The 14,037-nt window shown below is 38.0% G+C and overlaps 1 protein-coding gene and 1 long non-coding RNA gene across 3 annotated transcripts in view; one reads left to right on the top strand and one right to left on the bottom strand.

Moving 5' to 3' along the window:
* LOC141523566 (dynein axonemal heavy chain 8) overlaps positions 1 to 14,037 on the bottom strand; it is a 412,522-nt gene that overhangs the window by 2,330 nt on the left and 396,155 nt on the right. The window contains exon 92 of the mRNA XM_074236848.1: positions 3,060 to 3,181. Coding sequence (XP_074092949.1) covers positions 3,060 to 3,181 — 122 coding nt within the window. The remainder of the gene's footprint in view (positions 1 to 3,059; positions 3,182 to 14,037) is intronic.
* Positions 1 to 14,037, top strand: part of LOC141523568 (uncharacterized) — a 50,045-nt gene that overhangs the window by 489 nt on the left and 35,519 nt on the right. The window contains exons 2-3 of one of the 2 annotated variants that reach the window (XR_012478513.1): positions 33 to 122; positions 6,135 to 6,529. This is a non-coding gene — a long non-coding RNA (uncharacterized LOC141523568). Of the gene's footprint in view, positions 1 to 32; positions 123 to 6,134; positions 6,530 to 14,037 lie in introns of those variants that run through there. The other variant, XR_012478512.1, reaches the window with a different exon arrangement.

Raw genomic sequence — 14,037 nt, 5'->3', positions numbered from 1 at the left:
TTAGAGCTATAATGAGTTATTCTTCTGCCCAGAGCAAATTCAAGTGAATTGGGGAAATGGAAAGCTACAATTCTTTTGGAAGAGAGGTGCCTCATCTCTCTGTGAGGAAGGCTTGGTGAAAGGTGAGAATGATAAGGATTTGGGGATTATTTTACCATAGTAGTAGGGTCTGACAAGGGATTATAACAGTGATCATCATAGGGAAGAAGCCTGTTTCTCCCCTCCCCATCCCACCCCACCATGATAGCACCCTGGGGCTAAGATCTGGTCACTTTATGTTAATTACAGTTCTTATTGGACTAGATTTCTTTTAAAGGTTTCTGTTGTTCTAAATCCTATGACAATCTAAAAATACCATACAAAACATGGAAGGCTATAAAATATTGAGCTGAATTCTCCCCAGTTTAAATAGTTAAAGCATAACTATCCTGAGGGAAAAATAACTAAACTTTTAAGAATCTTTATACCTTGTTTTTTGCATCTAAAAATTTTAGTACAAAGCCCAACACTCTTTTTACTCTAGATGGAGGGAGGACATAATTTACTATTTTTCCATACTAAAAGGATGGTCATGTAAAAGAGGATTTGTTTTGCTTGCAAATAGGGCATGACTAGGATCTAAGGGTGGAAAGTACAGGGGATATATTTAAGCTCAATATAAGGAAAGACTTCCTATTAATATCAGAGCTTCCCCAACTCGCCTGGCCTTCTTTGGCAGGAATGTTGGGAGAGTATTCTATTCCCTACATCACTAGAGGAGGTCTGGAAATAGAGATAGGATGGACACTTTGGGGGTAGTAGCCACTATGAGGATGCAGTTAAATGAGATGATATAAGGTCCCTTTTGGCTCTGGAAATCTAAAATTTCATGAGGAATTTGGTTAAATTGCAAAATTCTGATTTAAAACAAAGAGAATTTCATGATAAACTACCATTGCATAATTGTCTTTCTACCCAGAGATTGAACAATATGAGATCATCATTTCACAGAGAAGGGTTAGAGGTAATCCTTTAGAAGGCAGAGAAATATGGATTAAATAACCTCTGAGCATTCCTTTTAATCCTAGGATTCTGTGACTAATAAGAGAACAGGACATGCATAAGACTACTTAGCCTAAATTTTAACCTACCCTTCAGCCAAATCAAGAAACATTTTTTTTTCTGACCACTTATTATATTCGAAACCATTTCAGGCATTTTGAGGGGAAGTCCTTAACCTTAAGGAGTTTACAGTCTAGCTGAGAAACAGCATGAAGTGGAAAGATCTGATGACTCCAGTGGGGGACCTTGATCCTAGTCTTGACTCTGTCACTAACTAGCAGTATCACTTTCCCTTTGAGATTCTCTTTTTTTCTTGTCTTTTCTAAAATATTTCACCTAAAGTGAGGAGAAGGAGTTAAAGTCTTTCCAACACAATGACTTCATGACTGGAACTAAGGCAGGGCAAGAGGGGCTTTGCCTCAGGATACTGATTTTTACAGACAGTTTTTAGCCTTTATACTCCTTCAGCAAGTAGGAAAAATTGATCATAGCACCTGAGTACTACTACATAGCATATTTCTTTTCTACTTCTCTGCCCTTCCTTCTCCTTTTTCTCACCCCACCCCCACCGCATAATCACAACCTAGGTGTTTCCTTCTCTGGCCCAGCCTTGTCCTCTTCCCTCTGAGAATGGATCCCCCAGGGTTTTTTTCCAGTAATGACTTCATAGTTTCTCAGGATCTCTACCTACTACCACAGGATGCTATTGTGAGTTTTCTCTTCCCACAGAGCCTTATGTCTAGATGTTAAAAAGTCTCTCCCTCTATTCCTCAACTTTGGAGGGTGTTTTATGCCACTGGACTCAGGCACTAGAATTGCCAGTTATGTTTCAATTTGATGACATATAATGTAATACAAGAAAAATTAACAATTTTAATGCTATAAAGAATCAATAGAAAAGAGGTCAAAATGCATAATAAATTATTAAATTATTGTCTCTAGAAAATAAGTGATAGTTTTGGGGGGGGCAGGAAAACTCACTATAGACTGTAATAGTCTGGGAATACTTCATGGAAGACATGAGGTAACTTGAGTCTTTTTTTAGGTTTTTTTGCAAGGCAAATGGGGTTAAGTGGCTTGCCCAAGGCCACACAGCTAGGTAATTATTAAATGTCTGAGACTGGATTTGAATCCAGGTACTCCTGACTCCAAGGCCAGTGCTTTATCCACTGCACCACCTAGCCTCCCGTAACTTGAGTCTTAAAGGATGAGATGCAATTGGATGAGTATGATATAAAGGAGAAAAATGTGAACACAGGTACAGAGGCAGAAATCACAAAGTATAGCAGGGGAACAGTGAGGAGACTACTTTATCTATCCCAGAGTTTTAATATTGGGCAGTAAGGGGAGAGAAGATTCAAAAAGTTGATTGAGGTCAGAGTGTCCAGGCCTAGAATTTCAGATTTCCCTTTGGAAGCACATGATCATAAGAAGAGGAGGCTAAAGGAGCAGGGATTAGGGAGAGATTGACCCTATTCTCAGTTAAAAAAAAAAGTTATTTTATGGAAAGTGGCTTATGGAATTTCACCAAAGACTAAAGAAGAGGAAGAGGTTGAAGCAATATCAGGAGAAACTAAGATCAAATGTAAAGAATTTCTTGACTTGGTTCCTTAGAGTTAACAATGAAAAGGACAATACCCTTTCAGAGGACCCAGATGTGAAGGTTGAGGTACTAGCCAGTACAAGACTGAAGCATTTTGAATCCCTTCCCATCACATAATATTTTTTGCAATTCTCTCACAATGGTTGAGATTCCAATAATTACTTTTGGCAACCCCAGACTCATATTTTAGAGGGGACTTCTCTCTAACAAGCTCCAAGTGTTTGATATCTCTTTTCAAGAATCCTGATAGAATGGAGGGGTACAGTGGAAGCAGGAGTGAGATCTCTAGGCTACAGGGGAAGAAATGTTTACAGGGAGGTTCTTGGCTGCCCAAAGTCATGAAGCAGGACTAGAAATCAGAGCCTTGAATTCTCAAATTCCCAGCAATTAGCAAATGAAGCACTGTGGTACATACCACAGGTGGCACTGTGATTTCTTCTTTAGTTTGTCTCATCACATCATTGTGAATTGTCACAGTATCCAATGCCCAGCCCTTGTGGGCTCGAGTCACTTCTTGCCTCATTGCTGTGAGAAATCCTGAAAGAGAAAGTCAGTAGTTTGAGGAGAGTCTATTTCATAAAAATGAGAAGGTTTAGTTACCTAAGTTATCAATCCCCATGTTTAAAATTGGATCTAAGAGGTGTCTTCTTCATACAAGACCAACATCCCCAAAGAGAGCTGTGACATCTTTTTTGAGAGGTTATTCACCAAAGCAACACCTTTCTGGTCAGTGAGTCATGGGTTCTGAATCCCATGTCACTGGAGGTTTAAGAGTATGTCTTTCAGGAAGAAAATCTGTGTCACACTGACTAAATAAAACAAGGGCTTGTTTGGTATTTCCGGGGGCAGGGGGGAAGCAATTTCTAGGGTCTCTAGGTATTGTTAGCACTCAATGGTAGCATACTCTTTTTTGCCTTAAGTAGATATCTCTTTCCTGGAGATTTCAACTGGAAACATGTAGGGGAATTTGAACCAACCAAGATAGTTATTTGAAACCTAAGAGATTCCCTTAGGTACTGTTTATGAACAGCCTCCATCTGAAAAATGAAATCTTGGGAAGTCAGATATATTCTAATCACAATATTCCAGTTAATGCTGGAATTAAACTATGACAAAAGCACATTTTCTGTTTACTATAAGTTAAATCGTGACTTCATAAAATGAAAGATTTTCATATAATTTAGGGAACTGGTAAGACATAGAATGCTACAAACTTTGTAAAGGATAAAATAATCCAATATACATATAATTATTTTAAGATTATATTTTCGAACTCGCTCTATTCTGCTACACCAAATTCATTCATTATATAATAATTTTCTTTCAAAAGAGGCTGGTGGGAAGCTAGTGAAGCAGTGGATAGAGCACTGGCCCTGGACTCAGGAGTACCTGAGTTCAAATCCAGCCTCATACACTTAATAATTACCTAGCTGTGTGACCCTGGGTAAGTCACTTAACCCCACTGCTTTGCAAAAAATAAATAAAAAACAAACAAAAAGAGGCTTGCAAAGTGGGCCATTCAAAAGGAATTGAAAAGCCTTCTCTAGACTGGCATTTAAGAACAATGTTGCATCCCAATGCAATCTCAAAAAACTAAAGACTTTATAGACTCAAGATCAAGTTTCAAACTAATAATGTGTATCAGTAGATAGAGCATTGGACTTGGAATCAGGACAACCTTAATTCCAGTTCTCTCTTAGTTGGATACTATCTGGATGGCCTTGATCTCAAATTCCCATCTGTGAAATGAGGGATATGGACTCTACATTCCCTTCTAACTCTAAAGCTATGATCTTATAATAGGCCTGTTTTAGGTCAGATTAAACAGTTGGGCCTCATGATAATACAAATACTGAAAATTTACATGTCAAATGATGGGGGATCTCATCAATGCCTGTTCTCCAATGCAATTCTTAACTTAGCAGATCTTTTTCATAGATGTGGCCGATGTGCTAAGACTTTCTGATTCTTAAAATATTTCATGGGTAGTAGTTCAGTGGCACAGTGGATAGAGGGCTGGGCCAGGAGATATGAAGACTAATTTTCCTGAGTTTAAATACAGCTTTGAACACTTACTGTGAGTCACTTCACCCTGTTTTCTCAGTTTCCTAATCTATAAAAGAGGGGAAGGTGAGGTGGGGTGAATGAGCCTTTACTCTCAGAAGAAATGGCTCAGAGAGGGAATAACATACACACTCAATTGGGTATAGAAATATATCTTATGGGCAGCTAGGTGGTGCAGTAGATAGAGCACCAGCCCTGTAATCAAGAGTACCTGAGTTCAAATCTGGCCTCAGACATTTAATAATTGCCTAGCTGTGTGACCTTGGGCAAGTCACTTAACTCCATTGCTTTAAATAAATTTAAAATTTTTTAAAAAAAGAAATCTATCTTACCCTAGAGGAAAATAGGAGAGGGAAGGGATGGGAGAAAGGGACAGAAAGAGGGAGGAGTGTAGGTAATAGAAAAGAGAGAAGACTGTGGGAGAGGATAGTCAGATATAGCATTTTTGAGGAGGGACAGTGAAAGAAGAGAGAGAGAATAGAATAAATCAGGGTGGGGAGAATAGGATGGAGGAAAATATAGCTAGCAATAGCAATATCCCCAAAAGAAAGCTGATGATGTCTGAATACAAACTGAAGCATACTTTTTTCCCTCACTTTATTTTATTGAGATTTCTCTTTCTTTGTGTGGGGAGGTTATGCTCACTGTTGTAATTATGTTTTTCCATGACTACATTTTTAATCTACACCAAGTAACTTACTTTCCCCGAGGTGGGGGCGGGGATGTAAAGAAGAGAGAGAATTTGGAACTCAAGGTTTTGGAAGTAAATGTTGAAATTTGCTTTTGCATGTAGCTGGGGGGAGTGGCAGATTTTAAAATAAATAAATAAATGAAATAGGAATAAAAAAGATCCTTTTCAGCTTTAAATCTTGTGTTCCCACAAAGACTGTCCAGAATGAGGTAAAAGGAGGAATGTGATGAGGAGATGAAGTAAAATCTTAAGTGGCAGGTTGTAAACAAGAATCCAGTGGGAAAATTGGCTAAGTTTGTTTGTACTGGAGAAGGAAAATCTCTTCAAAAGAAAGTGTTGTCATACTTCCTTACGTGACCTTTGTTTTCCAAGGCTTTCAAAGTTAAGCTCTGTATGGAAATACCAGTTTTGAATCTGGATAGCTGATATTCAACAACTTTCCTCTCTCTCTCTCTCTCTCTCTCTCTCTCTCTCTCTCTCCCCACCCCCCCCATCCCCCACACCCAGGCCCTGGCCATTTCCTTCTAGGTAGTTGTTCTTCTGAACCTTTAGTACTTTAGTATCTGGAAAGTCCCTGGTTATTTCCTTTTGTATAAAGATTTTCCTCCTTTAAGCTCAGAGAGGCAATTGATTTGAAGTTTGTTAGCTAAGAACAAGACAACATTCAGTCCTTATTATAAACAATGCTTTCAAGAACCAATAGTAAAGAATTCTGCTTTTCTATCATTCTTTCAGCTCACATGCTGTTCTTCAGTCGTGATCCCATGAACCACAGCACTCCAGGCCCTTCTGTCTTCCACTAACTCTTGAAGTCTGTTCAAGCTCATTCCATTACACTATCTATCCATGTCATCCTCTGTTATCTCCTCCTTTTGCCTTCAATCCTTCCCAACATCAAGATCTTTTCCAGTGAATCCTGTCCTCTCATAATATGGCCAAAGTATTAAATCTCCAAGTTCAGTACTGGAGCTTTGTTGAGTCCCTTTCTGGACTCGCTTATCCTTTCCCCAGGTGAGTGTTGATGGGGCAGGAGACAAGGAAGACAAGTTCTCCCTTTGTACACCAAGGTCTCCATTTATTTGCTGAAATTTATTTGCCAAAATACAAGTGCTTAAATAACCTCTCCAGTCTTTAATCCACTCCCAGTCCTGCGGCACTTACTAAAATGATGTTCTGGTGCTCAGGGGCACCAGGTGATGAAGATTTACAGTATTCCCACACACAACAGTCCCATACATATTCCCCTTCTTGTCTTTTTTTTGAAATAAAATTATTACATAGTGAATGCCACAGAAGTTGTAAAGAAAAGTTCAAAAATAGTATAAACAAATGTCAATTAAACAATAGTAAAAACCAATATCCTCAAATTCCTTGAAATACATTTTATCCCCAACTTACAAACAGACAAAGATTACAAAGGTTTTTCTTTTGCCAACAAAAAACCTTTCAAAGCAATCAAATTCAAAACCCTAACTATTTCAGAGTTTAGACACTAACACAAACACAGAAAACAATTCTCTTGTATCACATTTACCAAGCTGAGACTGATGCCCTGGCCAGTACCAGATCTCAGAATACAGAAACATTTTCCCCCCTCTCCAGACCAGTAGAGAGATTTACATCTCTCCTATAGATGTTTAAATACACATATACACACATAACCAATTAAGACCAGTCAACAGAAGTATAAGCCATATTCATTCAAAAGACAAAATCTATATTTCCCAATCCCAGAAAAAAAAATCTTCTTCCCCTTTTATCTTAACTAATCGAACCACAAAGCTTCCAAATCAATAGCCTATTGCCCAATCCCCATTCTCCTCAAACCAGGAAGAAGGCATACGGGTCCCTTTATTTCTAGAATAAGTTTTTGGAGGGGTCTTGTCCTTGTAGCGAAGTCTGTATTCCATCTGAAACATAAGCTTGAGTTTCAAAGTTCCAAAAAGGAAGATTTCCCTTCTCCATCTTCCCCTCCCTCTGTAGAAGGTGGGGGCGGCAGAGAATGAGAGGAAAAATTTGAAACTACTTGAGTTGTTGACAACAGTACAATTTGGAGTTGTTGCATTTTCTGAGTATTAGTCAACACCATTACAAACTGTCCAATAGCGACATTTTTGCTCTCAACACAGGAAGAGCAGTTAGTGTTCAATTCACAGCCCTCTGTGCCAGAGCATTGGCTGAAGTGTGCCTGGCAGTAGGCTGGAAAATGAAACTCATTGGTTTAGGGGTTTGGATCATACTTATTGTACATAGTGCAATCAGGTCAGTACCCTGGGCCAAAAGGAACAGCAAGTAGGTCCTCTGCATCCCATTCATGGGATACTGAGAAAGGAGTTCCATCCCCTGTGGCACTACCTTGGAGACTCCATTTCCCCACTGATTCCTCAATGTTCCTTAAAATCAACCCTTTGGTAACAATCAAAGCCTGTTACCTCTTCTGAAGTCCTCTGCTTTGGGATGTTGCCTGGATGTTGCTTGTATCTGCTGGTCCTTATCCAGGACTTCACTCAGATAACTCTGCCTTCATATCCCTTGTAGGTGTCATACGTTGAATCCCTTTCTGGACTTATCCTTTCCCCAGGTGAGCATTGAAGGGGCAGGACACAAGGAAGACAAATTCTCCCTTGTACTCCAAGGTCTCCATTTATTTGCCAAAATACAAGTTCTTAAATATCTTCCCAGTCGCTAATCCACTCCCACTCTTGTTAGTAAAATAATGTTCTGGTGATCAAGGGCACAAGGTGATGAAGATTTACAGTATTCCCACACACAACAGTCCCTAACAGACCTTCCAGTGAATAACCTGAATTAACTTCTTTAATTTGATTTGATCTCCTTGTTGTCCAAGACTCAAAAGTTTTCTCCAGCACCACAATTAGAAAGGGTCAATTCTGCAGCACCCAGATTTCCTTATGGTCCAACACTCTCAAACATTGCTACTACAAAAATCATAGCTTTAAGCACAAGGACCTTTGTTTGCAAGGTGAGGCCTCTGTTTTTTAGTATGCTGTCCAGATTGCCATAGCATTCCTTCCAAGGAGGAAGTGGTGGGGTAGGGGGTGGATTGAAATTTAGAGGCTACCTAGTCAACTCCTTCTTTTTACAGATGAGGAGCTGAAATCTGAAGAGAGAGAGGAAGTCGCCTGGGTCCTATATGTATAGCTCTTGCAGTAGAAACTTATGACTTCCTTTTTCATTTTTTTTGTCCAGATTTAGCTTAATTAATAGTGAATAGTGGGTACTTATAAAGGAATTTGCCTTGGATAATTATACAATTTATGAGTTTCAACATCCTCTTAGAACCTGTTCTGAGGGCCCAAACCTTTAGCTTAAAAGATTTCTCCTCTGCTAATTTCTAAAATCTATTTATTTCTAGACTAAAGGTTGAGACCTAAATCTCCTGCTAGTCAGGCCTTGAGCTAATCTGGCACCCAGAGTCAGGTATCAGTGGAATTCAACTTCTAAATACTGATTCTCCCCACCCCCACCCCCATTCTTTTTTGCCCCAATAAACATGTAGTCTGAACATAGAATCAAATTCCTTTTTCTTTTTTTTCCCCATCATTTGTCATACACTTCAGGCTCTTAAGGTATGTAGGTAATCCAGCATATAGAATTGAACTTGGAGTCAGGAAGGACAGACTAGAAGGGAATTTAAGTTCTACCTGAGATAATTACTAGCTGTATTACACTCAATAAATCATTTAACCCCTCAGTATCTGTATATGAGAGAGTTAACCTTGATAATTTTTACTCCTAAATCTATAATACTATCCCTACTTTTTCTTGGTTTTATTGGAGGGAGAGGAGGAAGAAGTAGATTTGTAGTCTCTAGAGCTTCCCTGCCAACCATCTACTCAGAGTTCAGCTATTATATCTTTATTAAGGATTCTAAAGTCTATGAGAAGTAGTAGTAGGTTCCTTTCTAATGTTAAATAGCTCATGAGTCCCTATCAGTGTGCTACTCCCATGATTAACAATTGCTTTCTAAAGTATTTTTCTGAGGGCATGTAAGTGGGAAGGGAAGGAAGGGAGGGAGGAAGAAAAATGTAAAACTAAAAACCTTGCAAAAATAGTTAAAAACTACTGTTACATGCATTTGGAAAAACAAATAATTATTAAAAAATGAAAAGATAATTCATATACCAAATAAAATTACTTTGGTTGTAGAAATATCTGCCCATATCTGTTACTCTGAGATAAATGAGGTACAAATAAATGAAAGGAAGTTATTATGTATATATATATATATATATATATATATATATATATATATATATATACCTTTTATTCTTTGTGAAATGATCCATTCACATAAAAAATGATTGTCAGAAATGTCCAGTCACTTGAATGTTATGTGACCCAGATGAAGATTTACCATTTTCTTTTGAATTAAATGTGTAACATATTAGAATTTTTAAAACATTTATCCAATTTAACTCAAAGACTAAGCACTGCTTTCTCTTTTTCCCATTTCCCCTAACATTTTTATGCTAAGATCATAAATGGAAAATTTCTGACCAAAGAAAATTCTGTTAATCATTAATCTCTATGATAATTGTATCTAACATTTCATCAACTTAATAAAAGTTTGACTTGTAGCACAGGTTCAACTTGTAAAAACTTTACATTTCTTTTCTTGATGTTTCATCTGACCCAGCTAGGGTTTGGAATCAAGTCAATAAGCCTTTATTAAAGCATTAGACTGTACCAAGACACTTAGTTAAATTCTGGCAATATACAGAAATACAGAAGCCAGTCCCAGCTCTCATGCAGCTCACAGTCTAATGGGGAGACAAACAAGATATGTACAAATGGGAAAGACTGGATGAAGCAGAGATGGGTACTTTAATGATGAATCATGGACTGACAGTAAGGAAAGTTTCTTTATCATTCAAATCAATATGGGAAAGGACTAATTACTGGATGGGTAGATGCTCTTGTCTCTTTAGTTTTCCAGACTTTATCTCTCCATAGTATTTTGTGATAGGAAAGCACAAGAAGTTTGTCTCTGCTGATTCTCAGCCTACTTTCTCTCAACCTACTTTCTCCCAACCTCCAACAGAGGAAGAAAAGAACCTCTTTTAACAGATGAAATTACCAGAATACAAGAGTGGAGGTCAAAAAAGAGAAGGGCTAATAAAAAAAATGGAAAAATTGCTTTTGAAGTAAGGAAGTTGTCTTTTTTTTTTCCTTTTGTCCCCAGGTAGTCTGATTGATCATTACTGATCCAGGGTTAAGACTGTTCTGAGGGATACTAGAGTCAATTCAACAGTCATTTATTAAATATTTACTACATGTACATATCCTACTATATGAGTGAGCTCCTAGGATAAAGGCAAAATGAAAACTAGTCCTTGTCCCCAAAGAGCTTATGTTCTCTAGAGAAGAAGGGGACATGAAACAGATAAACAGAAAATACTAATTGTGGAGAGACAGAAAAGGCTGCCCATAGAGGTGGTACATGAACTATGTCTTAAAGGAAATAAGGAATTCCAAGTGGGGGGGGTACCTTCCAGGCAGCCTATGCAGAGGCAGACAAGAGACCAACTACTAAGTTTGAGAAGTCTCAAGAAGGCCAGTTTGGTTGAAATATTCAATGTGGGAAGAGTGGCTGTACAAAATCAGATTAGAAGGAAGAAAACAGCCTTAATTAAGGGATTAAAGAGTGAAGTTGAGGAGGCAGCATTTTACCCTTGGAGTAATAGGGAGTCACTCAAACTTCATGAGAAGGGAAGCAACAAATGAGAAGATAGAAGTTCTACTTTGGACAAATTGAGCACCTGATGATCCTTTGGGATATTAGCAGGAGTTGGGTGGATTGGAGCTTAGCAGAAGATATAGATATGCATGAATATAGATGTAGAAACATCTTCAGAGAGACGATAATTGAACATGCTGATAAGATCACTAAGATGCAGTTTTCACAACCATTCCATGATGAATACAAATGAAAGCTCACATTCATATGCTGGGGAACTCTGGTTAGAGTCCTATGATATTAGGTTGCAGCTTTACTATCTATAACCTTCTATTTTACTACTTTCACCTTAATAGAAAAACAACTAGCTGATAAGAACTCTCAAAGTCCCTTATTTTCACTGGTCTTTTGACTGTTCTTTATTAGCAATAAAATGGAAATTCTGTGAATATCTTTAAAACAATCATTACAGAACTGTTTGCTTATGTGAGAGGCCTGAAAAGAAGGCCATGTACAAGAGATTCAGAGATTCAAAGTAGAAAAGCCTGAAAAGATTGTCTACTATCTTATTTGGGTCAACACCCTATCTTAACCCAAATCTTGATTTGTAGGAAAGGCCAAGCTAAAAGTTGTAACTGAAGCCTACAATAGCAGTGATAAGTGAGCAAGGTATCAAAAAAAATAGCATAGGTGGACTTCAAGACACCAATCTCTAGATCAGATTAAATATTTACAAAGGAATGTTGCATGTATGATCTAATTCTAATATATAATATAGAGATATAAGACCTAGCTAGACATCGCCCTCCACCAGAGACATCATATTTCATTTCTAGCAGTATTCGTGAGTCCTATGAATTTACCACCAGATACCAATAAAATATACTCATCAATAATGAGATGTTAAAGGGCAGCATTACAACAACTTCTGGCTGAAGTACAAGTACACACCATGTTCATTCTCTCTCTCTCTCTCCTCTCTCATACACACATTCTTTTCTCTTTTCTCCTCTCTCTCTCCCTCCCTCTCTCCCTCCCTCTCCCTCCCTCCCTTTTCTTTTCTGTTTCCCTATCTCTTTTCCCCTGTCCTTCTCTCCCTTTCTCTTTCTTCTTCCACCCCTTTTCCTCTTTCTCCCCCCCATTCCCCTTTCTTCCCTCTCTTCCTTCCCCTCCTCCTCCCTTCTGCCACCCTCACAATTTTGCATGAAGAGGACAGGTTTACCATCTTAATAATCAAATCAAATCAAATTTCCCTTCAGTTTATCTGGTCAATTGCTGCACAATTGATTGTAAAGATAGTTGATGTCTGTTGCCTATACAGTAGTTGATTCAGGGTTATCATCTATATAGTAACCAAAGGCTACATACCACAAAATATCCAACAAAACAATAATTGGCCCTAGAAATGACAGCCTCAGACATTAAGCAGTCAGCAAATTACTCATATAAGCAGGCATTCAAGTAATGTAATCACTTTAGTTACTGTGCAATGTATTCATCACCTGCAGCAGCAGAATAACTGAACCTCAAGGGAAATTATACACAAACACTATCTGATATATTGTATTTAGGAAGATAATTAAGTATATTATATTTGGCCATAAATAAATGCTTTCACACAGGAAAGAAAAATATCTCCTAGTTGGTAATACATGTATTTGTACAAAAAACATTATACAATAGTATTTTAACCCTATCCAAGCTTGTGATTAGAACAGGGTAGTATTCTTGGTGTGAAAACTCCCTACATGGATCAGAAATTTGCCTGTAATTTTGATTTTAGATAATGAGTTGTTAAAGGGCAGCATTACAACAACTTCTCGCTGAAGTACTACACATCATGTTCATTCTCTCCTCCCTCATACACACATTCTTTTCTCTTTTCTCCTCTCTCTCTCTCTCTCTCTCTCTCTCTCTCTCTCTCTCTCTCTTCCCTTTCTGACTGAAGTACAAGTACACATCATGTTCATCCTCTTTCTCCTCTCTCATACTCCACACTCCAACTTTTCCAAACCTTTTCTTTTCTCACGCCTCCCAAACTACCTTCTTCCACTCTTCAACAAAAAGATCTTGCCCCATATTTTGCTGAGAAAATAGAGCTCCTTTTCTCTGTAAGTGCTCTCTTCTTTTTTCTTACTCTATATCTCATAAAAGAACTTATTTGTCTTCCCATCCTCTGACTCATCCCACTTCCTAAACTTCCACGTCAAGAACACCATCATTGTTAACAGTATCTCAGGTTCATAACATTACCTTACTCTTCTTTCCATAAATCCAATAAACTTCCAAATGTTGGCTTGGGGGGGGTTAATAAAATTGCATTTGATATTATTTTTAAATTTTTACCCCACCCCAGCTACATGCCCAAGCAGATTTCAACATTTACTTCCAAAACCTTGAGTTACAAATTCTCTCCCTTCCTCCCACCCTACATTCCCATTGAGAAATCAAATTACTTGGTGTAGGTTAAAAATGTGTAGCCATGAAAAACATCACTACAATAGTCATACTATAAAAGTAAACATATCCCCCACCCTGCAAAAGAAAGAAACCTTAATAAGAATGAAGTGAGGGGAAAAGGTGTGCTTCAGTTTGTATTTAAACACCATTATCCATCTATCCATTATGTGAGAGGCTTAGATCACTAATGCTATCCAATGGATAGCATTATTTATCATTAAGTCCATCAGAGAAATTGATTTAACATTTTTCTTCCTATAGTTATTGCTAGCTATATTTTCCTCCATCCCCATTTATTCTATTCTCTCTCTCCTTTCACCCTTTGACTCCATGCTCAAATGCTACCCTCTCCCACAGTCTTTCCTCTCTTCTATCACCTACATTCCCCCTCCCCTCCCCCTGTCTCCTTTCTCACAGCTGTTTCCTCTCTTATTTTCCTCTAGGATAAGATATATTTCTATACCCAATTGAGTGTGT

Source organism: Macrotis lagotis, chromosome 5 (genome assembly GCF_037893015.1).
Source record: "Macrotis lagotis isolate mMagLag1 chromosome 5, bilby.v1.9.chrom.fasta, whole genome shotgun sequence".
Lineage (NCBI taxonomy): Eukaryota > Metazoa > Chordata > Mammalia > Peramelemorphia > Peramelidae > Macrotis > Macrotis lagotis.
Note: the sequence above shows the minus strand (reverse complement) of the source record. Positions and strands in the feature narration are given on the sequence as shown.